We start from the raw sequence: 24091 nt of genomic DNA on the forward strand, positions 1-24091 counted from the left end.
TAAATCACAGAGATGCGGAGAATGCTGAGAGAATGTTTCTTTAAGACCCATTACCTTCCAATCCCACCGAGGGGGGGGGGGGGGGGGGGGGGGGGGGGGGGGGGTGGGGGGGGGGGTCTGTGCTAAGGTGGCGTAACGTCACCCTCCCTCCCTCCTTGCTCCTCTTCCTCGTCGTCGTTTACATGTGGAAAAAAACGCGCGAGGGAGGGGGGGATACACACACACACACACACACACACACACACACACATTAAGAAGAGTGGGGCTTTTCTCGGATCCGGATGAGGGGTGCCGACCCACGCAAAAATGGACCCGAGGACTATTTAAACGATATTGACACTGACCACGACGGCTATGGTAAGGATGCAACTTTGCAGCGAGAGACAAAACAATGGATGCATGCTAAAAATGCAAAGGCAGGAAGACTATACGTAGCGTGCGCGCGCGTGTGTGTGTGCTGTCACCAAAGCACTGACAGGTGTGCTGTGTGCATGCTTTATTTACCGATAAAAAAAAAGCTACTTAAATGCTAACCACCTAATACAGCAATTGTGATCGGAGTGGATCCTGATTGTCAGCTTGCAGCGTTTAAAGGCATGGATTCGTTAAGAAAGGAGATCGGGGCCTTAAAACGAAAGTAAATATATTGAAATTATTTTTATGCATATTTTTTGGGCCACCTCGTGACGTGCTCTCCGCTGGATGCACGACATGTATGCATGCATGCTTTTATCGTGTCGCGTTTAAACCCCCCCACAAACGTTGAATGTTTTACTAGAAGAATGCATTCGAGGGCTGATTCCTCCAGCCGGCGATGGAGATCATCGTCGACCTGCCATCTCGTCATTTTTTTTCCATTAGTGCATGTGTGCGTGATGGTGAATTCCAGTGTTTTTTTGTTTTTTTGTTTTTTTTGTTTTGTTTGTTCAAGGCGTGTTTGGTTCGGTTCCGGGTGTTTTCATCCCTGTAAAGCAGCTGCCGACAGTCACTTATCGATTCCAATGATGCGTTTCTTCACCCACGGGTGGAGGGAGCGGGGGTGGAGTGGGAGAGGGGGGGTGTTGTTTAATAGCATTCCAAGTGGACGGAATGGGGTTCGGTACTAGTTATAGGAATTTTACGTTGTGTCTAATTGCTGCTATACTTTTTTGATCATCTTAGAGGCTTTAAGAACCTTCCTCTCCCCAAATCCAATGTTAACTTAGCACCCCCAACTCTGCTGTCTTGAATATTGCCCCCTAACATTACAGTATACAACCCTAACTACCGTAATAGTCTACTGCACTAACTAACTTCCTAACTTGAAACGGAGTATCATGCTTGAAAAAAATAGGTGGCTTTCTTGTTATGTTTCTGGGTCAAACTGACCCATTTGAAAGTTAAAGTGAAGGTTGAGTAATTTTCCATAACCACTTCCGTCTATTAAAATATAATCTGTATGCATTTTTATTAGAATGCGTTTTTTTTTCACATTTCTGATGAATAATCAAATCTGGGTCAAAATGACCCAATAATATTACAGCATTGCTGTTTCTGAGGGCGGAAGAAAAGAGAATCGCAACATTTTTTAGTTATTGGGATTACACACACACACACACACACACACACACACACACACACACGCACGGGTCAAATTGACCCTGGATGTCATTACTATTCCAGAAAAACTTAACACACAAGTTTACATTAAGTATTGCCTTTGTCACTTTGCATATGGATTTCCAATCAAAATCACTTTCCATGCACCTTCAGGTGCTATTGACCCTGAGACATTAATGCTGTTCTTGAGAAGTATTTAACATATTTCATTCCACCCATCCATGTACAATTGATTTTGCAGCTTGGTAACATACAAGTTCTACTCCACCTGGCTAACGCTATGTATGACCCAAATTTATATAGCGAATCAGCGATGTAATAGTGGCAGGCAGGACAGTTAGATACATGTACAGTATACGTCAGAAGGTGCATACATGACTACTTTTCTGTGATCTTTTGGTTTAGTGAAGAACTAACATTTTTCTAATGCAAAATATGTGCCTTGGCTCAATAAAGGCTGGGAAACAACATTTTTTTTAAATGGCTAATTTTGAGAACTATTTTCTCGTGCTGGGACATTACATCCCAAAATGATATGGAAAAGAAAAAAAATACCATGTCGTTTCTTATATTGGAGATTCTGTTTTCTCTGGGTAGCAGGTACTCTGTTTTGCATCCATCATTAGAGTTTATTAACTGGGACAAACAATGAAGACGTCAAGTGCTGCTAGCTAGCCAAATAGCAAGAGATTAGCTAGAAAAGCTACTTCAAAGATGCAACAGTAGCTAGCAAATAAACAGTTTTGGTACTCGGATGTCCTTTGACCAAAAGTCATCTAAGTGAGGATATGACATACCGTAGGTGTGCAAACAACACACACAAAAGATATTTTTTCACTTTAATTTATCAAGCACAGCAAAAATGAATCCTTTGAACATTGTTAATGCTGTAAATTACAGGATTTTGATAAAAAAAGAAAACGCTACCTAAATATCTGTCAATGAGGCAAACACTTTACAAGATTTACAAGATATTTGGGTTTTAAAAGATCCTGCAACCGCCTCCCCCGATCCCATCCCTGTATTCAGAACCAAAACACGGATATGTCGCGAGAGCACCGTTTTTAAGCAGCTACGTTGGAATCATTCGTGTGATAGTTTTTCACATTTTGGACCTTGACTGAGCTGAAAGTGGAAGGGAATTATTTTGCTTGTAAAAATACACGATCTTTAGTCTGTACAGCATTAATGAAGAAAAATGCTTCACTACTTTATTTGTGAGTAATTAATTTGTATCTTTGCATGTTTATAAAGGCTCTACAGTACATTCAATAAACTTATGAGTAGCAAATTTCATTTTTAGGTCGTGAGCAACCTAAAAATGGACTGAGGGCCGCAAATGGACCCCAAGCCATGATTTGAACACCTTTTCAATAAGCGGTATAGAATATATATATATATATATATATGTGCATAAAACCTGTTTTGTTTTTTTCGCAGGCATATGATGCTGAATAAGTATAACTCGGGCCTGACCGATATTGATGATTTTCTTGGAAGAAATAATACAAATGACCCATTAACTGGCAGATTCTTTTGAAAAAATATAGTGAGTAAATGAACATTTGTTTCCTCAAATATTCGGCAGATTATTTTTGAACGATGCTTGAAGGGCCATAATCGATCAGGCCCGAAGTATAATGGTCTTGCGGATGAGACAGTTAATATTAAAGGAGGAAAGAATTACACAGTGCACTCCATTAATGTGCGATCAAATGCATTTTTGGCCGAGGGTTCGCACGGGTGACACGGAGGCTGTAATCAGCGAGAGAGCAAATTCAAGATCGGAGCGAGACGCAGTACTGTAAGTCACAACAGCAACGCTGATTAAATGAATATAAGTGGAGTGAGATCGCATTTTCGAAAGGCCTTACGTCAGATTTTTCTTTTCTTGTCAAGAGGAAAACGGGAAGATCAATAGCATTCTAATGTCTGGCCACAGCTAATATACGGTATGAGGTTTGCAGTTAGCTTAGCTTAGCACAAAGTGGAAGACGGTTGACATAATGGACACGGCATTAGGTACTTCTTTTTAATTAGATCCAATGGAAGGGTTTTAAGTACTGTATTGTGAAGATACATAATACATAACATTTGAACTTACATACTTAACATTTTAAATAATAAAAAAAAACACCTAAAAAGAGGGTGTTTCCAATTTTTGAGGACAGATGTTCTCGTCTTGGACTTAGTTCAGGTGCAGCTGAATTTGGATCAAAAATGGCTAAATTAAACTAAATTAGCATATTATCACTGCAGCATGTTGTAAATCCCACATGCAATGTCTGACATGGTGCATGTTCTTTATTTTGCAGCTATTGCACTCTTGTGTGAGAAGTGCTACCTTGTGGACCCATTCAAGGAGCACATCATCTCCTCTCGCCCAATCTTTTTCCACAGACTCCCCGCATACCCGCCCTCCGCCCATCCCAGCCACCCACGGACTGGCTTCCCCGTCTCCCAGCTCATAAGCATTCGGATCACTCACCATGCAGATTGGAACTTTTTGATGGAAGGAGATTGGGAGAAATGCAGGTGTGAGGCCTGAGGAGGAAAAAAAATAACAGGAAAATATGCTCACCGAAGGGATTATTTGTCTCCAGAAATGTGAAGTTTTACGCCATCATATTATAATTGTGTGTACAAACTCTTAAAAATCTAAAGACTTTTTTTTTTTGGAGTTGCTGACACACACTCACCGGTCTCATGATGATGTGCGAGGTGATGCCCACCATTTCTGAGGATGGGCGAGGCAGCGCGGCCGGGGGCTCCTCCTCCCCTGCCGGTACCGGGGTGGGAGGCCCGGGCGGTGCCATGGGAGCCGGAGGGGGGGGAGGAGGAGGTGGTGGGGGCTTTAGCGGGAGGGATCCCCGAGGGGGGGGAGACGAAGGAGGCAGCACGGGTAACCTGGAGTCTCTGATGGTCAACATGTTGACGGAGAGGGAGCGGCTCCTGGAGAACCTGAGGGAGACACAGGAGAGCCTGGGGACGGCGCAGTTACGCCTACGAGAACTCAGCCATGAGAAGGAGTCGCTTCAAAGGCAGCTCTCCATCGCCCTGCCGCAGGTACGCCACATTTTCTACTTTAGGTACCACTTGCTGAGGTATGTGAAATTTTAACAGGGATCTTGCTTATCTATTTATAATGCCAAAACATGATTAGTAATTTTCTTTTCAAATTGAGATACAATTATTTGGAACATGAACCGAGCCAGTGCTTGTGTTATAGGGACTTTGCCAGCCTTTACCCTTGTATGAGAGAGAGAGAGAGACAGACAGACAGACAGACAGACACAGACAGACAGACAGACAGACAGACAGACAGACAGACAGACAGAGAGAGAGAGAGAGAGAGAGGACTGTATATTCAGCAACTATTCCAGCTGATCATTTTTTTTTCTGAACTTAATTTTATAAGAGTTTTGTGTGTACTCTACTGTTTATTTTATTGATAAATCTTTTTTTTTTAGATTTTTATTGGTATATTAATTCATTTGATTGCATAAGTACAATTTTACAGTTAAGGTATTATTAAAGTATGTATGTCTTATCCACGTAACTTCATTATAAACAACGCATCATATCATAAAATTAAACATGTGTCCATGAAAGTATATTTAACAAATAACTCACTCATTTTTGTTTTGGTATTATAACTTAGATGAGTCATCAGTATGTTTCGATATAGCAAAATTATGTAGTACAAAATGAAAAGGGCCTGACAAATATTTTTTTCTCCATTTTTTTCTTGAAATACAAACGAAGACAATTTCATGACAAAATCGAAAATCATTAAAAATCCAAAATGCTGGCTTTCTGCGTGGAAGCTGAAAGTAATTCCGCCTCCCGTGAGGTAATTGTCACCGCCGCGTCCTATCACAGCCGGGAGCCGTACGAGTACTTGGCTGTGAAGTGAGCTCATGAGACAGTAAGCCTTTGCAGCGACAGTTCAAGCAGCACGCTAAGCGAACGCTAAAATCCTCCTCCTGCACCCATTAAAGCAGGTCGTGTTTGCATCCTCATTTCGACTTGTTGTGTAATCAGGCGCTACTGATAAATAAAGCCGGCAGATATTTGCTAAACGCTGGAAGCCCAATTTGAATGAATACTTGATAGTCTAGGAATCCTCCTTGGTAGACTGGGAGGATTTGCTGATTAATAATGAGTGTTCTTTGAGGATTTTCTCCTCCAGCTATGATGAACAGTTTTTCCTGAGGGATCAATCCTCACTTCTGACTGTGTGTGTGTGTGTGTGTGTGTGAGGTGTTTGCAGGCATGTTTGCTTCTCAGCTGGAATGTTGAGAATCCTGCCAGGGTCCGCAGAGGAAAAGCTCGTGAGCGCAAGATGGCTTCATAGAGAGGCCCGTGGATGTTGTTTTTAATGAGCTCATTGACTGCCATTGACGGCTGTGGACGTCAAAGAGCAGCGGCACCACAATTTACATTTGATGCGAGCAGGGCTACTTAGTCTACTTCCTGTCACCAAATTGTCAGGTGCTTCAGGAGCGTGTCAAAAATCAACAACAGTAAACTACCAATAATTTAAAGATAGAGCTGATAGAGTGTTTAGTACATTAAAAACTATATATTAATATGGTTCATATTTATTCATGGTTCATCTGCTTTTATTTGAGCAAAAGCCTATGACAAAATTGTTATGTAAACTAAATATATTTAGAATTTTAATAACAAAGAATTTATTGCTTGAGTTAAAAAACTCATGAGGAGGAGGAGCTTGGAAAAAAATTAGACTGTTTGGAAAATCCTAATCAACATTTTATCAGTTATCAATCCAATCAATAACAGTTTTTGATCAGCAAATGTAAAGTTGTTCAAATCTGACTAGTTTTAATCTACTTTCTGTCACCAATTTGTCAAGTGCACCAGGAGCATGTACAAAAAACAGTTAACCACACACAGTCACTGGCACCAAAATGAAAATTAAAAATAGAGGCCAGAGTGTTTAGTACATTGAAAACACAAATTGAAGTAGCTGCATAAAATGTCTCATTAATTAGTGAGATTAATTAATTAATTCATCTTCCTCTATCTTGGCATTAACCTTCCTTATGACCAAAACAGTTATATATACATTTCTTTTTTAGTACAAAAAAAAAAGAATTGCTGGGAAAAAAATCATTAAATCAAAATAATATTGAGGCAAATAATACTTTTGAAAAATCAATTAACAAATTAATTATCAAACTAATCAATAAACTTTTTTTGATCATCAAATATTTCAAAATTGTTCAGACTCTCACTTAATACGAGAAACATTCAATACCACTATTCTTTCAGATGGATACTTAGAAAAGTACTACAAGCCCCAATTGTGACTTTGTCACCGTTTGCTATTTATCACAAACGAAGCAGCGGATTACGATTGCGTTCACGTATGAGAAAGATAGCGTGCAATGGAAAAAAGACAAAAAAGAACAAGGATGGCCGACTGAGAAGCCGAGCGTCATCCAAAGCAGAAAGAATCCCATCAGTCCCAGGGACCCACTGAGTCGCCATCTGCGGCCACCTCGCTTTGGCTTCTTTGCGCTTCTCTCATTGAGCCATCGCTTCTGTCCATCTTTGCAAGCGCTAACTAAAAACGTTACGCATCGCACATAATGCGGTCTTGGATTTTTTTTTTGAACTCATTCACTCCCAAAGACATTTTTTTGAGAGTGACCAGTAGCCTTGTACTTACTGTATATATATTTTTTAAATGTTTTGGCAAAAGGAAGTTCTGAAAATGGATGGTACTAAATTAATTAAATACTAAAATAATCCATTATTTTAGGCTATAAAGTAATAAAATAATCCCATACTTTAGGTAATAAAGTATTAAATGAATCCATTACTTTAGGTAATCCAGTACTACGGTACATTGATTACCTTAGGCAATCCAATTACAAATCAAATACATTAGGTAATAAAGTGCTTAAGTACTTGATTACTTACGGATGGTACAGATGTAATCGATTATTTTAGATGGTAAAAGAAAAGACTTAAGTAATTGATGACTTAAGGTACTAAAGTAATAGATTTCTTTAGACAAAAAGTACTACAGTAATTGATGACTCAAGGTATTGAAGTACTTGATTATTTTAAACGCATTGATAATTTTAGATACAAAAGTACTAATAATGGTTGACATAAGGTGCTAAAAGAATTGATTACTTAAGGTAATTAAGAATTAAATAAAAAAATCAATTACAATAGGTATTAAAGTACTAAGAGGAATTATTTACTTTAGATCGTAAAAGAAAAGACTAAAGTTATTGAATACTTAAAGATTTTTTTTTCAAGTTTTTTGTCATATGCATAGTAACACCACACAATAAAATTCTTATTCTGTTCACTTCCCGAGCAGACTACAATTCCATCATCGAGCAAATAATAAAGTAGGCAATAAAACAAAAACAAAAAAAAGTCAGTTTTAGGTTTAGGCTTTAGCTTACTAGCATAATCGATCACTACTTTTTTAGACACCGTTTTTAGACACTTGTTTAGCCAAATGCTTTCCAAACATAGATACCTGGGCTTGAATGTCTTAACTTAAAAAAAAAAAAAAAAAAAAAAAAGTAAAAATACGTTTTCGGCATTGAATGACTTAAACACACGGTATGGAGGGTTCTGATGCACATGGTTGTTGTGCATGATGAGACACATTGCACTGTTTGAAAGCTGCAAATGTATCCTCAGTGGTGTCGTCAAATGACAAATCGACACTGGGTTTGTCGGGTTTATATTGGGGGGGGGTCTCGTGCATTCCAGCGTAGGGCCATTGTGTAACTGCGTGATGTAATGCATCCATGTGTTCAGAAGGCAAATGGTGGAAAGTGTGTCAGTGATTTTTGCATGATTATAATGTAGTTCCCGGACGCAGCTGGGCTTTGTATTCGACTGTGGATATCTACCCGCATGATGAACGATATTCTTCCGTTTGCCCTGGGTTGTTTTCATCCCCTAAAACACACATCCAAGCTGTAAAGGACTCACCGTTTAGATGGTTTGTTTAGTCGGCCCCTGAACGCATCTCTTGTGTTGTGCAGGAGTTTGCCGTGTTGACGAAAGAGCTCAACGTTTGCCGGGAGCAGCTTCTGGAGAGGGAGGAGGAGATTGCCGAGCTCAAGGCGGAGAGAAACAACACCCGAGTAAGATGTTTAGCAGCCATTTTGCCAATGTTCCAGTTGAGTCAAAAACATAAAACATATTGGGCTCATTTGAAATCAATTACTGGGTCAAAAAGGGGCAAAATTCAAATTGAAAATTGGGTTATCCATTTGAGCCAACATTTTGGGTCACATAAATAACCCAGAATGTGGAGTATGTACCATGTATGTATGATGATCAGTTGAAACCAATAACTTGGTGTGAAAGAAGCATGGTCCAATTTGAACAAAATATTGGGTTATTCATTTGGGTCAACATATTGGGTCAAATGAATGAATTAAAAGTCAAGTGTCTACCATGTGTGTATGTTGAAGACTGGGTCAAAACAAAACAAACAAAAATGTGGTGAAAAATTGAACACACTAAAAAACAAAACAAAAAAACAACAACAAAATTGTGTTAATTTAAAACTAATTACTGGGTCAAAAGGGGAAAAATTGGAAAAAAAAGACAACCTTTTGGGTTAAATGAATAACCCAAAAGTCAAGTATCATGTATGTATGAATAGCCTTGTGATGAACCCATAAAATTGCTGGTTCAAAATTGGACCCACTCTATGAACAACCCAATTTGGCTTTATTTGAAATCAGCTACTGGGTCAAAGAGGGACACCACAGGTCATTTATAACTAAAAATTGTTGGTTGGGATTCACCCATGAAACTGCTTGTTTAAAACTAAATAAATAAATAATTTGACTGAATTTTCCCAATTGTTTTTTTTTTTTTTTAAATCAAGAACAACACAACCTATGTGGTTTAAGTTCTTCAAATATGCACATAACCCGATAACTCAATAAGTCAATAATAAGTTAATTTGACACAATTTTGCTTCTCCAAGAATTTGACCCGAAAGTTTAACACAAACAGACGCAAGTAAATTGGGTGATTTTTGACCCAGCAGTTTTGGGAGTGTGGCCGGTCAACGAGCACGTTTTATTGACATAGCCCAATATCTAAATGACAGACTAATATACCCAACATTTGAATTACTTTCAGAAAATTGGACGCACAAACTACGACCAAACAAAAAAAAAACAAGAATTCGATTATCATTCTTGCAATAAATGGTTCATTTGACCCTAAAATGTTATGATGCAAATTTGACTATTAACATCCCATGAATTGAGTTAATTAAAAAAAAATATATATATACTGTTTTTGCATTGTATTAGCATGTTAACCGTGTTATTTCCCTCACCCCATGCGCTTAATCAATTTGCTCCTTTTCATCATTTTTCTCCTCCATACTTCACGCGTACGTCTTTTTCCCCTCTCCACACAACCGACAGTTGTTGCTGGAGCACCTGGAATGCCTGGTGTCCCGTCACGAGCGCAGCCTAAGAATGACGGTGGTCAAGAGGCAAGCCCAGTCCCCGGCGGGGGTCTCCAGTGAGGTGGAAGTCCTCAAGGCCCTCAAGTCTCTCTTTGAGCACCACAAGGCTCTGGATGAAAAGGTGGCCTTAACGTTCCTCTTTACTGTTCGTTCACCTCACTGAGCGAAAATCAAACCGCCGAGCAGGTCGGCGCTAAGCCCGTCCTCTCCCGCAGGTTCGAGAGCGTCTCCGAGTGGCCCTCGAGAGGGTGTCCATGTTGGAGGATCAACTAGCAGCGTCTTCTCAAGAGGTAAATTCCCATCAATATAGCTCCCTAATATACGCTCCTCGGTTGACAAGCTGATGTTGATTAGTATTTCCCCGTTGGCCTGCTTTGTGTCCTCCTTTCTAGGTAATCTCTTTAAGAGACCAAATTAAAAGACGTCAACAAGGGGTGGACGGCGGGAAAGATGTAAGGGAGGGTTTTATGAATGTTGGTTCCAGTTTTGTTTTTGTATACGTGTTAGCGACCAGAGGTCGAGTAGAAAAGTAGATGATTTCTACCTCTTATCAAATCTTGCATTTTTGCAACCGTCCTCACTTTTTTTTTTTTTTTGTCGCCACCTCAGCGACTACCAAATGGTCCCGCTTCAGGCTTGGAGGACAGCGAGCTGGAAAGGCAGCGGGAAGTCGAAATTGAGCGTCAGAGAGCTGAATTGTCTCAGCTAAGAGAGAGACTGGCACTAATGTGCCGGCAGGTGAGTGGGTGCGTTTTCCTTTTGGGGTTTTTTTTTTAACCCCACATGGGACTTTTTGCCTACGGCGGTTTCGTCGGGGTCACAAATTTGGCGAATGCCAAAAGTCTAGATGACTCCAATACGCCTTTGGAACGATCATCTTTGGGTGACTGCTCAAATCAGCGTTTTGAGCCTTAATCGCGGCTATTTGTAATGACTCACCGTCTCTATTTATTTACATCCACTGCTGTGGGAGTGAACGGTGACTCACCTCGGTTGTCGTCCTGTGCCCGTTTGCGGCGTCTGGTCAGGTTGGCGAAATCGAGGAACAGCTTGCGGCCGCCAGGAGGGAGGTGACAAAGTCGGAGGAGGCCAATCAGAAGCTCCAACGAGAAGTGAAAGAGGTCTGTTGGGCCAGTTTGGGCTTTGCCGGCCAAAACCCTAAGCTCCTTTCACGCCGGGGGTTCCTGGTGTAGATCTGAACATAACGGCCGGACAGCATGTCATTGAGAAGATTATTTTCAGAGTCATATCAGTCCCTTAAAAGAGACATTTTATTCACCTCATTAAATCCCTGAAACATATTTTTGCATTTAAGATTCCCAGCATTCAATTGTAGATCGTAGAGAATCACAGTATATGTATTTTTCAAGTGTTTGGTTAAAGGAGGTTCAAAAAATGGCTGGTACTACAAGTAAATTAATTATTAAAGTAACAAAGTCATTAAGTGCTATGGATAGATTACTTCAAGTAATTTAATTGTAAATTTGCTATTAGGTACTATATTACTTAAAAGTTAGGTATTAAAGTAATTGATTAGTTTTGGGACTAAAGTATTTACTTTAAGTAATAAGTACCAAAGTATTCAATGAGTTAGAGTAATTAGTGTAGAAATTAATTACTTTTGGTACTAAACTACTATATTACTTTATGTAGCATCCATCCATTATTTACCGCTCATCCGGGGACTTAGGTATTAAAAGTACGAAATTACCGTAATCGATGACATTAGTTTACAGAATAGATGATTACTTTAGGTACTACAGTACTTCAGAAATCAATTACTTTAATCAACCAATTGAGTACTTCTGCACCAAAGTGATCGATTACCTAAATCAATTAACCTTACTTAATTTAGCACTTCAATGGTTTAGCCCCAGCCATTTTTAGCCCTTTTAGCCCAACACAGGACCAAAAAATACTAATTGAAAAATACATAATTAACTACCTGGAATTGAATGTCTCCCACAAAGCCATCCTCATGAACTAATCTGCCTCCTACTGCATGCATAAGCAAAATATTGCACTTAAATTTTGCACTACATAATATTCTGTATTACATTATTAGCACCATTGTTTCTGTTTGTTGTTTATTGCTATTTATTTACTGCTCGATTATGGATGGAGTCTGCTGCTGGGGGAAGTGAAACAGAATAAGAATTTCATTGTGTGGTACATCTATACATATGACAAATCTTTTCAATCTTAAGAAAAGGAAAAATGTCTAAAAAAATATTCAGCTTTGTACATCTTTGTATGCCCGCAATCTGTATGTATGTATGTATGATGCGGACGATGAGATACAACTGGAATGACTCGTTTAATTTCCCAACATGTTTGAAGGTGTTTCCAAACATTTCACTCGTACCGCATATCCAAGAATGTTGCATACAAGCATATTTTTGATACGTTTCTTTTTTCAGGCCCTTTGCCAAAGGGAGGACATGGAGGAAAGGATTACAACACTCGAACGCAGGTGATCGTTGCTTTCATAGGCAACTTGAACTTGTTTGAAAACGCTACTTCCAGGTAAGGTAATTGCGCAATCTTCTGGTACGGTATGCAGGTACCTAAGCGCCCAAAGGGAGGCCACTTCCCTCCATGATATCAAGGACAAGCTGGAAAACGAGCTGGCCAGCAAGGAGTCCCTCCATAGGCAGAGCGAAGAGAAAAACCGACAGCTGCAGGAGCGTCTGGACGAAGCCAAGCAGAAGCTCCAGCAAACTCTGCAAAGGGCCGAAACGCTTCCCGAGATCGAAGCGCAGCTCGCGCAAAGGGTCGCCGCTCTCAACAAGGTACTTTTAAACGGCTCTTGGATATTTTCTCATAGCTTTTGTCAGTCGATCAAACCGTTGCAGAAAAAAAATGTCTTGTCACTGGCGTTATAGCATCGAAAGTGATGATTTTCTTCCTTTGAAAATAGATTTTTGTCTCTCCCTCAGGGAACAGACGTTTTTTTTCTGACTGAAGTTTTCTTTTAGGCGGAAGAGCGCCACGGTAACTTTGAGGAGCGGCTACGGCAAATGGAAGCTCAACTCGAAGAGAAGAACCAAGAGCTACAGAGAGTACATATCACGTCGCTTCTGAAATATAAGACCTTAAAAGAAAAACAAAATCCAGTCCAGTAACGAGCGATTTCTGTTTGGTCCGATTAGGCGAGACAGAGGGAAAAAATGAACGACGAACACAACAAGCGACTCTCGGATACCGTAGACAAACTCCTGTCTGAGTCCAACGAGAGGCTTCAGCTTCATCTTAAAGAGAGAATGGCAGCATTGGAAGAAAAGGTAGACTCAAAAACGGAACAGACCTTTGCAATTTCTGGAGAAATAGCTTGCTGGAAAAAAAAGTTAAATTTGTGCATTGGAAGTACGTTGTTCCTGCGTTTAAATTTCCATGGCTTCAATGCTTTGTGTTTTGTTTTCTAAAGACCATCACTTTACAGCAGCGCCTACCCGATATGCTGAAATAGCATTTCGTCACTGTTGAGTCTGAAGCTGTTTAACGCCCTGTTAATGCTCGATCTTGTTCAGCCGGAAATTAAGGCACTTTTGCTTCAAACTAAACCACTTCTCGTCATTTGACGTCGGCGAGTCATGGCATTATCAATGGCCGTTTTAGGCAAAAACTCTTCACGACTCTTACGGGTGGCGTGTTTGTGGCTGTGAGTGAAAGAGCTGTGCAAAGACGTACATGTGGGTGAGGGGAGAAGGGTGTGAGCGGACGCATGAGGAAATGACAGACAAAAGACAGGCTGAGTGGAATTTACTTATCGTCGGGGTTTTCAAGTCCTCATTTACTACGTAAAATGAGGGAACGAGTTTTTGGCATGTTTAAAAGGATTTCCAGGTGATATGAATGAGCTCAACATTTGGAAATTATCATGGGAGTGATGTGAATATTTAGGGAGGTTGAGTGGGACTTTTACTTTAAAAAATGTTGAATTTGTGCAAAATATGACTTTTTGGGGCAATGAGAATGGAATGGTTCTTAAATATGAATTGAATGAGTTGAATGAATTAAAGGTGAAATAGGGATGATGTAAATGTGTAGGAACAGGAAAACTCTCATTGGAAATGAATGGGGAATTTTGACATGAACACTTTAATATTTAAAAAAAAAAACTTGAATATTCAGAATGAGAAAGATACTAGCTGCCATGCAGTGGATTTTTGGAATATGTTTCAATCTGAATAATATGAATTGGATGATTTATGTGGAAAGAGATGCATTTTAAAAATATGAGGAATAATACGATTTTGCATATGCGTACCAAAGGAGTATAAAATATGCATTTCATTCCTTATTTCCTAGAATGCTCTCTCCGAGGAACTGGCTAATATGAAGAAAATCCAGGATGACCTTCTTGCTAATAAGGTATTCAGCTGTCATGTTGGTGGTGTTTTCCTAATTCTAACCAGACGTTCAACATTCTCGCAGAGAAAAACATGAATCTACAAGGTGATATCTACTACATTCTCCTCTGTATTCCAGGAGCAGCTTCTTGCTGAGTTGGAACGGATCCAACTGGAGCTGGACCAGCTAAGGGGCAGGCCTGGCTCATCTTATTCCAGGTTTGTCATAATGAACCATAAAAAAGTGTTGATTTATATAACGCTCAGTCACTACGAGATAAACAAAATATCGCCTGAGCGGCTCGAAGCGTTGTCGTTTATGAGTCGGATGGAATAACGAGAATTCTGGCTCTCACTGTAGGGCGGGCAGTGTGAGCTCACTTCCATCCACCTTGTTTCGAAGATCTCTTCCAGGGAGCGCCTCAGAATTGAGGTACCCCCAAGGTGGGGGCTCCCTCCCTGCCGGCTACAGCAGCTCCGCTGGCGGGGTGGTTGTCAGGCGGACTCACCGCGGCCACTGGGGGCAAGCCAGGGACGACTGCAACAAGGTGGTCGTCTCATGTTGAGATGATGTTATCTTCTTGACGCCGGTTCTTTTTACTCACTTCATATCTCCCTTCAATCCCTCTTTCCAGTATGGTGATTGGGATGCCGGCACTATGATGGGCCCTGGGTTTGAGGGCGTGGAGGGAGTCTGTTCGGACGATGAAGATGATCGGGAGACTCTGTTTGGGTCAGAGCTGCTATCACCGAGCGGGCAAACCGACGTACAGACTTTAGCCATCATGTTACAGGAGCAATTAGAGGCCATCAACAAGGAGATTAAGTAGGCAGATTTAATTGCTCTTAAGGGGAATGTGTTATTTGTGAACATATTATAATTGTTCTTTCTGATTGTCCTTCAGGCTCATCCAGGAGGAAAAGGAGAGCACAGAGTTGAGGGCGGAGGAAATTGAGAGTCGGGTCAGCAGCGTGGCCCTAGACGCGCCCCCAATTCCGCCCTCGTCACTCGGAGGACGGGACAGTGTTGGTCGGGGATACATGACCCCCTCCATCACCTCATCTACTTTGGCATCTCCCTCACCCCCTAGTTCTGGTCACTCCACTCCCCGCCTGCCACATTCTCCCGCTAGGGAAACTGAAAGACAGGTACGGAGTTTGCGCGAGCACATTTTTACAAACAAAATTCATTGGCAAATCAACTTTGGTTCTCTCTTCCCAATGCAGAACAGCAAAGACGGCGAAGAATGCCGAGCGCTAGCCTTGATCGATTCTAACCCTCCCGCCGTCCCTCGAGCTCTGCGACTGGACCGGATGACACACACTCACCCTGGAGCAGGACTCGATGATCACAGGGAATTTCGCAGGTAGGAAAATTGGACTGCAAGAGCGTTGTAGTCAAGACCACACCAACTGAGAAGATGTTCTCAAGACCAGAGAGTATGAAGACTGAGACAAAACCAAGGCTTTGACATAGAGCCCGAGACAGGACCAAAGCTTTTAGAGGTAGAGACCGCGACAAGACAGACTTTTGAAAGACAAAACATAGTCAAGACTAAGATTTTTGAAAGATGACAAAAAGACCAAGATTTTGAGGACAAGACTGAGGCAAGACCAAGACTTTAAGGTACAGACAAAACCAAGGTCTTTGGAGGGTAAGATGAGACGAAGACTTTCAGAGGGTGAAAGAGTACCAAGGCTTTTTGAGGGCGAGACCGAGACAAGATCAAGACTTTTGGAGGTTGAGACTGAGGCAAGACCAAGACTTTTTGGAGGTTGAGACAGAGATAAGAGCAAGTCTTTTGGTCTTGGCAAGATCAAAAATTATGAAGGTTGAGACCAGATGAAGACCAAGAACTTTGGAGGTTGAGATCTGGGCAAGACCAAGAATTTTGGAGGTTGAGACAGAGACGAGAGCAAGGCTTTTGGTCTTGGCAAGACCAAGACTTTTGGAGGTTGAGACCAGGCTAAGACCAATAATTTTGGAGGTTGAGACCTATGCAAGGCCAAGAATTTTGGAGGTTGAGATCAATTGCCTTTCATTTCAAAAATAGCCTCAGACCCTTAAAAAGCTGTCGAGAACAGTTGAGCCCAAGACCATTCTAAAGACTAAAACTCTCAAGTGACTCATTGCAGTCCGCCGGTGTGTTTCTTCTTAGTCTATCTGCTGATGGGGCCATCACCGCGAGCCAGGATTCCCTCCACAAAGCCAGCAAAAAGAAAAGCATTAAGTCCTCCATTGGGCGTCTCTTTGGCAAAAAGGAAAAAGGGAGGATCGGTGCACCTGGACGCGAGTCTACCTCTTTGGGTGTGTATCGTCATTCAAACTCTTCCTGGCTGTCATATTCTTTTGCATTGATGTCCGCAACTGAACATTACGTCTGGAAAAAAATCCAGCCTCTACACCGTCAGATGACTTGGGCCCAGCAGACCCAATGGGACTGGCGAAGCTCGGTACAGGAACAGTAGAAAAAGACCGCCGAAGCAAAAAGAAGTGAGATTTTTTTTTTCGCCCAAAACCCCAAATCATATTATCTAAAGTTAGCCCAATATGCTTCACGTTCCATTTTTTACTTCCTTTCCAGGCACGACCTACTTGAGGAGGCCTGTCGTCAGGGCTTGCCTTTTGCCTCATGGGACGGTCCAACTGTCGTTACTTGGCTCGAGGTACTGCACGATTTTAAGGAAGCATTTTTTTTGCCACGGGATCATTTGTTTGACCGACATCTCCATGTCCTCGCGCAGTTGTGGGTAGGAATGCCGGCATGGTACGTTGCAGCGTGCCGCGCCAACGTGAAAAGCGGCGCCATTATGGCTAACCTTTCCGACACGGAGATCCAGAGAGAAATCGGAATTAGCAACCCGCTACACAGGCTCAAACTCCGCCTGGCCATCCAGGAAATGGTTTCCCTAACGAGCCCATCGGCGCCAGCAAGCACACGTTCTGTAAGACCTCTGGAAACCCAACATTAATTGGCTTTCAAAAGAGGGAGGACTTATTTCCATTTTTTTCTTTACAGTCGACCAGTAATATCTGGATGACGCACGCTGAGATGGAGTCACTCGCTGCTGCCACCAAGCCAGTAAGACGGATATTATTTTAACGATGTCTTTAAGTGCAGGAGTGTTGATTTGCAAATCTGATGTAAACATTTTATGAGGCACAAACTTGTTTGAATGTACTTGCAAATACGTTTGGATGTATTTGTAGGCTAAATGCTAAAACCAGAGCGCTTTATTCAATAATGTCATGGTGAATTGATTTGCACCTGCAGGTAAAAAGAAAATGCTATATTTTTTTACCATTTGGCCTACGTTATATAAATACATTTATACATTAAGCACATAAACAGTTTTTTACTATTATTTTTGTTTGATTTTTTTTCCCCAGAATGCCATTGGGTATGCGCATGTGCAAGCTAATAGTATTAGCATGTATGCATTAATAGTATTAACTTGCACATGCGCATACAGGCATTACGGGGGAAAAAAATGCTGTTTTGGAGATAATCCTAAATACGTTCAAACGTATTATGAATATATTCAAATATATTAGCAAAAACGTTTGAATGCATTCCCAAATGCATTCAAACATTCCCGCAAATATGTTTGAACATGTTCACGAATATATTCAAATGCATTCGCATGCACGTTTGAAAAAATCCCCAAATATGTTTCAACCTATTCCTAAATACATTCAAACGTATTTGCAACATCATTCCCAACATGCTCAATCTTATTTCGATGTACTTTGGGACATATTTGCGGGTATGTTCCAACATATTTGCAAGTATATTTGAATGTATTCGCAAGCACGTTCAAACACTTCCACAAATACGTTTGAACATATACTCAAATACACTCGAAAATATGTAAAGTACAACCAAACATTTTTGCAAGTATTGTTTAAACATATCAGCAAGCATTTTCGAACGTATTCCCAAGTGCATTCAAATGTTTTTGCAAGTACATTTGAACATACTCCCCAAAACGTTGCGCTGAATGTTCCCATGCACGTTCGAACATAATTGCAAGTATCTTTGCATATATTTGCAAGTAAGTTTCACTGTATTGCAAGTCCACTTGAAAGAGTTTGAAAAATGTTTACGTCACATTAGCAGGAACTCACTTGCATACTTAATTGTGCAAGAATTTCAAAGGGACATTTCTGACTGAACACATGAGGTTGTTTGTCCATGTTTGTGCTCAGTTAATATCTTTTTTTCATTTTTGATGTTTCATCAACATAACCTGTTTTTTTTCTTTTTCTTTGTCTTTTATTAGGCCTGTTTGGCTACGCCTTTCCCTTACTGTTCCCTTAAAATCTGTGCCGGTGTAGTTTTTTTCCAACTAATTCTCACTAACAAAAACTTTTCCTTCTTCTGCCTTCCCTCTCAAATGGTTTTCATCATAACACACACACTTATACAAACACACACTTTTCCTCTATGTGCACCTTTCCATCTCTCTTCTTTTTCATTATTTCCCAATCTCCAACCACAAGGAGCAGAAAGAGTTCAGCTGGGATCAGGTGAGTTTAAGAGATCAAAGTTTTGAGGGTTGAGTTTGTTGGTATAAAATTGGAGATATTAGTATTATAGCAGTCCTTATTACTTTTTCCAATTTGTAGATTCTGGCTTATGGGGATATGAACCATGAGTGGGTAGGAAACGAGTGGCTCCCTAGTCTGGGCTTACCCCAGTATCGCTCTTACTTCATGGAGTCACTGGTGGACGCCCGTATGCTGGATCATCTCACCAAGAAAGAGTTGAGGGGCCAGCTGAAGATGGTGGACAGTTTCCACAGGTGAATTCTTGGTTTTGCCTCCAGATTCCTTCGTCTGTTCTTCACATGCACGCTCTGAATTTCCGCAGAGTCAGCCTCCATTACGGTATCATGTGTTTGAAGCGCTTGAACTACGATAGGAAGGAGCTGGAGAGGAGGAGAGAGGATAGTCAGCATCAGAATCAAGGTGGTGACATCTTTTGAGAAAATCCGATTTTATACATAAAGCATGTTAATTTGAAGGTTCTCCACGTGTCCCTTCTCCTCAGATGTCATGGTTTGGTCCAACGAGCGTGTGATGTGTTGGGTGCAGTCCATCGGCCTCAAAGAGTTTGCAGACAACCTTTTAGAAAGCGGGGTTCACGGGGCCCTGCTGGCTTTGGACGACACCTTCGACTACACGGACTTGGCCCTTCTTCTTCAGATACCCAATCAGAACACGCAGGTTCTCAAGGACTGCTTATTTATGAATGAATTCATCTCTGATCCGATTTAATATCTTGACAGCAGCAGTTATAATATGGAATCTTGTTGATTTGCAGGCAAGGCAGCTCTTGGAAAAGGAGTATAATGCTCTCATCTCCATGGGAACAGAGAGGAGGCCAGATGAGGTACCGCCAGTAGAATCCTCACTTGAGATGATGTGTTGCTTTGCAATCCCTTCTTCTTTTTGGTGCCGAATTAGCTCTTGGCCCCTTACCCTTGGTGCGACATCACTGCTAATTGCCCAATCACGGCGTATAACATCGTACCACCGCTGGCGCATTGTCACAACAAACACCACTTAATTTACCCTCCCCGTACGGCGGAGGCGGCTGTTAACGGGTAATGACCGCCATTACCACATTGTGTATCCGTAGGACGGCACCAAAACGTTCACACGCTCACCCTCGTGGAGAAAGATGTTCCGCGAGAAAGACCTTCGCGGCGTGACCTCCGACTCCTCGGAAACGTTGCCGGCCAACTTCCGTGCCTCTGCGATCTCCACCCCTTCGGTCACCTTGAGAAAAGTCCAGAGTGAAGGTGAGGGGAGGAAACTTCTGAAAATTAAGATGCACTGAAAAAGAGAACCCTAAGGAACTCTTTATGCACTCTTTTTCTGTCTGAGTTTGAAATGTTGGGCATTTGAATGCACCATGTGCACTGCACTCATAGTTAGCAGCTAGCATTTACACTGGAGACTTGTGCTGTATCATACAATGACAGGTTTTTCATAGCACCTCAGTCATTGAATACGTGCTTTACTCATTCAACCTCAAAGACATTTTTTTACCTTTCTTAAGCTCAAATATTCAATCTATATATATATATATATATATATATATATATATATATATATATATATATAGCCGTGTTGGGCTGGCTGGCAATCGGTTCAGGCCTGCCTCCTGCCCTAAGACAGCTGGGATAGGCACCAGCTAGCCAGCGACTCTAATCAGGAGAAGCAGCTATGGAAAATAGATGGATGGATATACATTATACAATATAATTTTTCCTTCATATTTCAGTTCTATTTTTTTTTTTACATTTTTGGCCGAAAATACATTTTTAATGTACTAATTTTATTTAAAAAAAAAAAATTATATATATATATATATATATATATATATATATAAATATGCGTGTGTGTGTGTGTGTGTGTGTGTGTGTGTGTGTGTGTATGTGTGTGTGTGTTGCTGTAAATATTTTTTTCTGCGCCATTTTTGGCCAACATTTTTTTTCTATTTTTGGCTTCAAATGCATTGTTTTTGCCATTTTCACATGCAAAATTTCAGTGGCTGAAATTTCGGTGCATCCCAATTTAAAACAAATGCAAATTGTGATAACATAATTACCGTCTCGCCACTAGTGAACTCGGGTCAAAGGGGAGAGTCAGCGTCAGTGAGAACATATTCCTGCTAAGACAAAAGCACATCAGGTAAGAGTATCTTTATAAATAGTCTTTCTTTCACCAAAAAAGCCAAGCTTATACCTAGTGATATGTTCTGTATCATTTTTCAGACCTCTACCACCATCCTGACCTAAGGAAGTGACAAACGACATTCAAGTCCGACATCTAAAAAAAAATAAAATAAAAAGAATCAAAGACTGAGTGAATGAGGTCTAAAAGATATTATAATGAATGGATGCCTTTTTAATCATCTCTGTCTTTCTCTCTCAATCCATTATTGTGGCATGATGCTGTTTGATTCTGTAGAAAGTGACCGACGCCTATTGTGAATTCAACTTCTGTTCATGAGTGTGCAATGGCAATACTGACACATTGAATTTATAGTTTTGCGCGGGAAAATTACACTCCCGCTGCGAACGATGCTCATATTCTTTCAGGGTGAATTGGATAATTATTTGATAAACGATGGCCTGCTCTTAGTAACATCACAGTTCAGGACAATTTTTGGTGATAACATGTTCTGAAGCCATAAAATAGACGCAAGAGGCGAATTGTGAAGAGGACAGACAGTGAAAAATAAGCTAAGTGCTTTATGACCCGTCGAAAGCGGAAAATAAGAGATAACGCATTTGTGTTCATATGCATGCCAAAAATCAACCATTTTAGAGTGAACGTCAGTCATCCAACGATGTGAAAGAACTTTGTAAAATGTGCGTATTTTATTTTTAATCATTTTTTAATGACAATTGCTATTGTATGTATGTACAGTACGTATGCGTGTAAACTATATGTTCATTTCATACTTAGTTTTAAGATGGATGGTGATTTCATTTTAGCTTAACTAAAAGAAATATGTTTTAAAATGATGGACAGTCAAGATATGCTAACTGTATGTGTACATTTTGGAAAAACAAATTGTCTTATGGGTTAACTTGATATTACTGGAGAATAGTGATGATAATTGAATAAATATGATAACAATATGATCATGATTGTAAAAGCTGTAATTAAAAAACAAACCTGTATGACGCTTGTGAAAGTGATATTTTTGGCATCTTGATTTCAAGCTTCAGTTAGCACTGAGCTAACAAAAAGTCAATTTAAAAAAATAAATAAAAACATGCTAATCAGCCAGAACATCATGACATAAACTTAATAATTCAGAACAAATGTTCTATATATTTATATTATGTTTAAATTCAATAGTTTACATTAGCAACTGGCATTTTAAGTAGTGATTGTTATGGAAAGTGCAAAAGAGCCGCAGTTAGCATGCTTATGCTAACGAGCGTCAAAGTCATTTCATGCTGGACAGGATACTTAGTCATCAGAAAAGGAAATAAATATTTGTGGCACTTAACATTTTATTGGACACAAAGTTAGTATACATCCCTGTGAGGGCAGAATTGGTCGTAAAACCGTCTTCCAAACTCTTCGGTAAATCTCTGGAACAACACTGTGGTCACTGTAACATGATGAAAGCATTTTAACGATAAAACGTCATCAACTAGTCACCATTTCTTCCCAGAAAAAGGCTTTACCAAATCCAAAAACCCTCAAAGAGCTCAAAATCTTGAGGAACCCGATCAAAACCTTTTGTAGATTTGTATGCCTTATGAAATGTTAAATACGTTGTAAAACAAAATTATTGGTTTGTACATTGGATAATTCAAAACCATAAATGAACACTATTATCTATGGAAGATGTTCAAATAATTGATTTTGTAATATTTTAGCACCATCTAACGGCCAAGAACATATTAACACTTTAACACATGGACTTATGTTTATTTATTTATTTTTTTTACTAATTTTGACTCGTGGTTCTCAAACCTTCTACACAAAGTACAACCTAAAAAATTACCACTGACATGACTGACATTAAAATACAGTTTAGTAGACAAGTATGTAAAAAATAAAAACAGGAGACAAACCGTATTACTGAATATACTTTCAGCCAAGTTTGTTGACAATTCTTCAGTTAATTGCAAAAGAAAAAATATCATCATTGCGTGCTCTCATTATATTGATTATGCAGTTTGTTGCATTTAAAAATAGGTGAATGTTTAAAAATGTATATAGTATATACATACATTTGGACTGTCAATGTTAAAAAGTTTTTAACTCAATTTACTCAGTTCTATTTACTTCCCGTGGCAGCTGCTTACATTGCGATCAAACCCAGAGAAGTAATGGACACAAAAACAAACAAATATGTACGTAAACATCGTTTTGACAGAAAAAAGTTGTTCAACAGCTCATTGGAAAAATAAAAATCCACACGTTTTGCAAAGCTAAGTTCAGAAGCCATATTAGCTCTACATCTTTGGCCTACAGTCTCGCTTATAACCACCCTGCTGTTTTGAGACATTTTGAAAAAAAAAATGCCCCTTAACAATGGGTCAGATTAGATTTTGTTTTGGTTGGATTTCTCAGAAAAAAAACGGTATTAAAGGATCAAAGGAAGGTATTACAGTCTGAAAAAAAGAGTTTACGTTTAAGTCCAAGATTTTACTCCAGTAAATGTTACAAGTTTTGTAGAAAACAGTTGCTGAAAAACGTGATTAATTGCAATTAATTTTGTAAAATGTGTGATTATCAGTTAAAAAAGGCTTCAAAGCACAAATATATATGTATACATATGGGACAGGCCAATAGAATGGGACTGTTTGGAGATTTTTTTTTTTTTTTTAACGCTTTTATTGTCAATTGTACATTCAGAAACAATGTAATCAAAACCAATGTAATCAAAATCTTTCTTTTTTTTGTCTGTGTACAAATGTTTGAACTCAATGGCTTTGGGAAGCCCCAGCAGGGGATAAACACACAAAACTTTCAGTTTCATTTTGTACTTCACGCTTCAAAACAGTGACTTTCAAAGAAAATTGCTTGAAAAATCAACCACCACCACTTCTTGGTTTTGCACGTAAACATGTAATAAGTGTCATTAAATACAAATTGAAA

General features: G+C 39.9%; 1 protein-coding gene across 2 annotated transcripts; it reads left to right on the plus strand.

Moving 5' to 3' along the window:
• Positions 1-144: 144 nt before the first annotated feature.
• Positions 145-22152, plus strand: LOC148409512 (liprin-alpha-3-like). Of its 2 annotated transcripts, XM_088439119.1 has the most exons (31): positions 179-357; positions 3915-4665; positions 8646-8747; positions 10056-10220; positions 10315-10389; positions 10492-10551; positions 10709-10837; positions 11128-11220; positions 12520-12572; positions 12663-12891; positions 13078-13161; positions 13252-13383; positions 14411-14473; positions 14591-14670; positions 14813-14999; positions 15087-15277; positions 15357-15600; positions 15679-15818; positions 16611-16759; positions 16849-16945; positions 17037-17118; positions 17197-17397; positions 17472-17534; positions 18956-18982; positions 19082-19257; positions 19326-19423; positions 19506-19681; positions 19779-19847; positions 20097-20259; positions 21086-21154; positions 21238-22152. In XM_088439119.1, the coding sequence occupies exons 2-30, from the start codon at positions 4306-4308 to the stop codon at positions 21136-21138; spliced, it is 3741 nt and encodes a 1246-aa protein (XP_088295245.1). In that variant the 5' UTR covers positions 179-357; positions 3915-4305; the 3' UTR covers positions 21139-21154; positions 21238-22152. The 2 variants fall into 2 exon arrangements, with proteins under 2 accessions (XP_088295246.1, XP_088295245.1); XM_088439120.1 differs by lacking the exons at positions 19326-19423; positions 19506-19681; positions 19779-19847; ... (1 more) ...; positions 21086-21154; positions 21238-22152 and having other exon boundaries at positions 145-357; positions 18736-18982; positions 19082-19251.
• The last annotated feature ends 1939 nt before the right edge of the window (positions 22153-24091 follow it).

Source organism: Hippichthys cyanospilos, chromosome 17 (genome assembly GCF_059441005.1).
Source record: "Hippichthys cyanospilos isolate Australia breed blue-spotted pipefish chromosome 17, RoL_Hcya_1.0, whole genome shotgun sequence".
NCBI classification, from domain to species: Eukaryota; Metazoa; Chordata; class Actinopteri; order Syngnathiformes; family Syngnathidae; genus Hippichthys; species Hippichthys cyanospilos.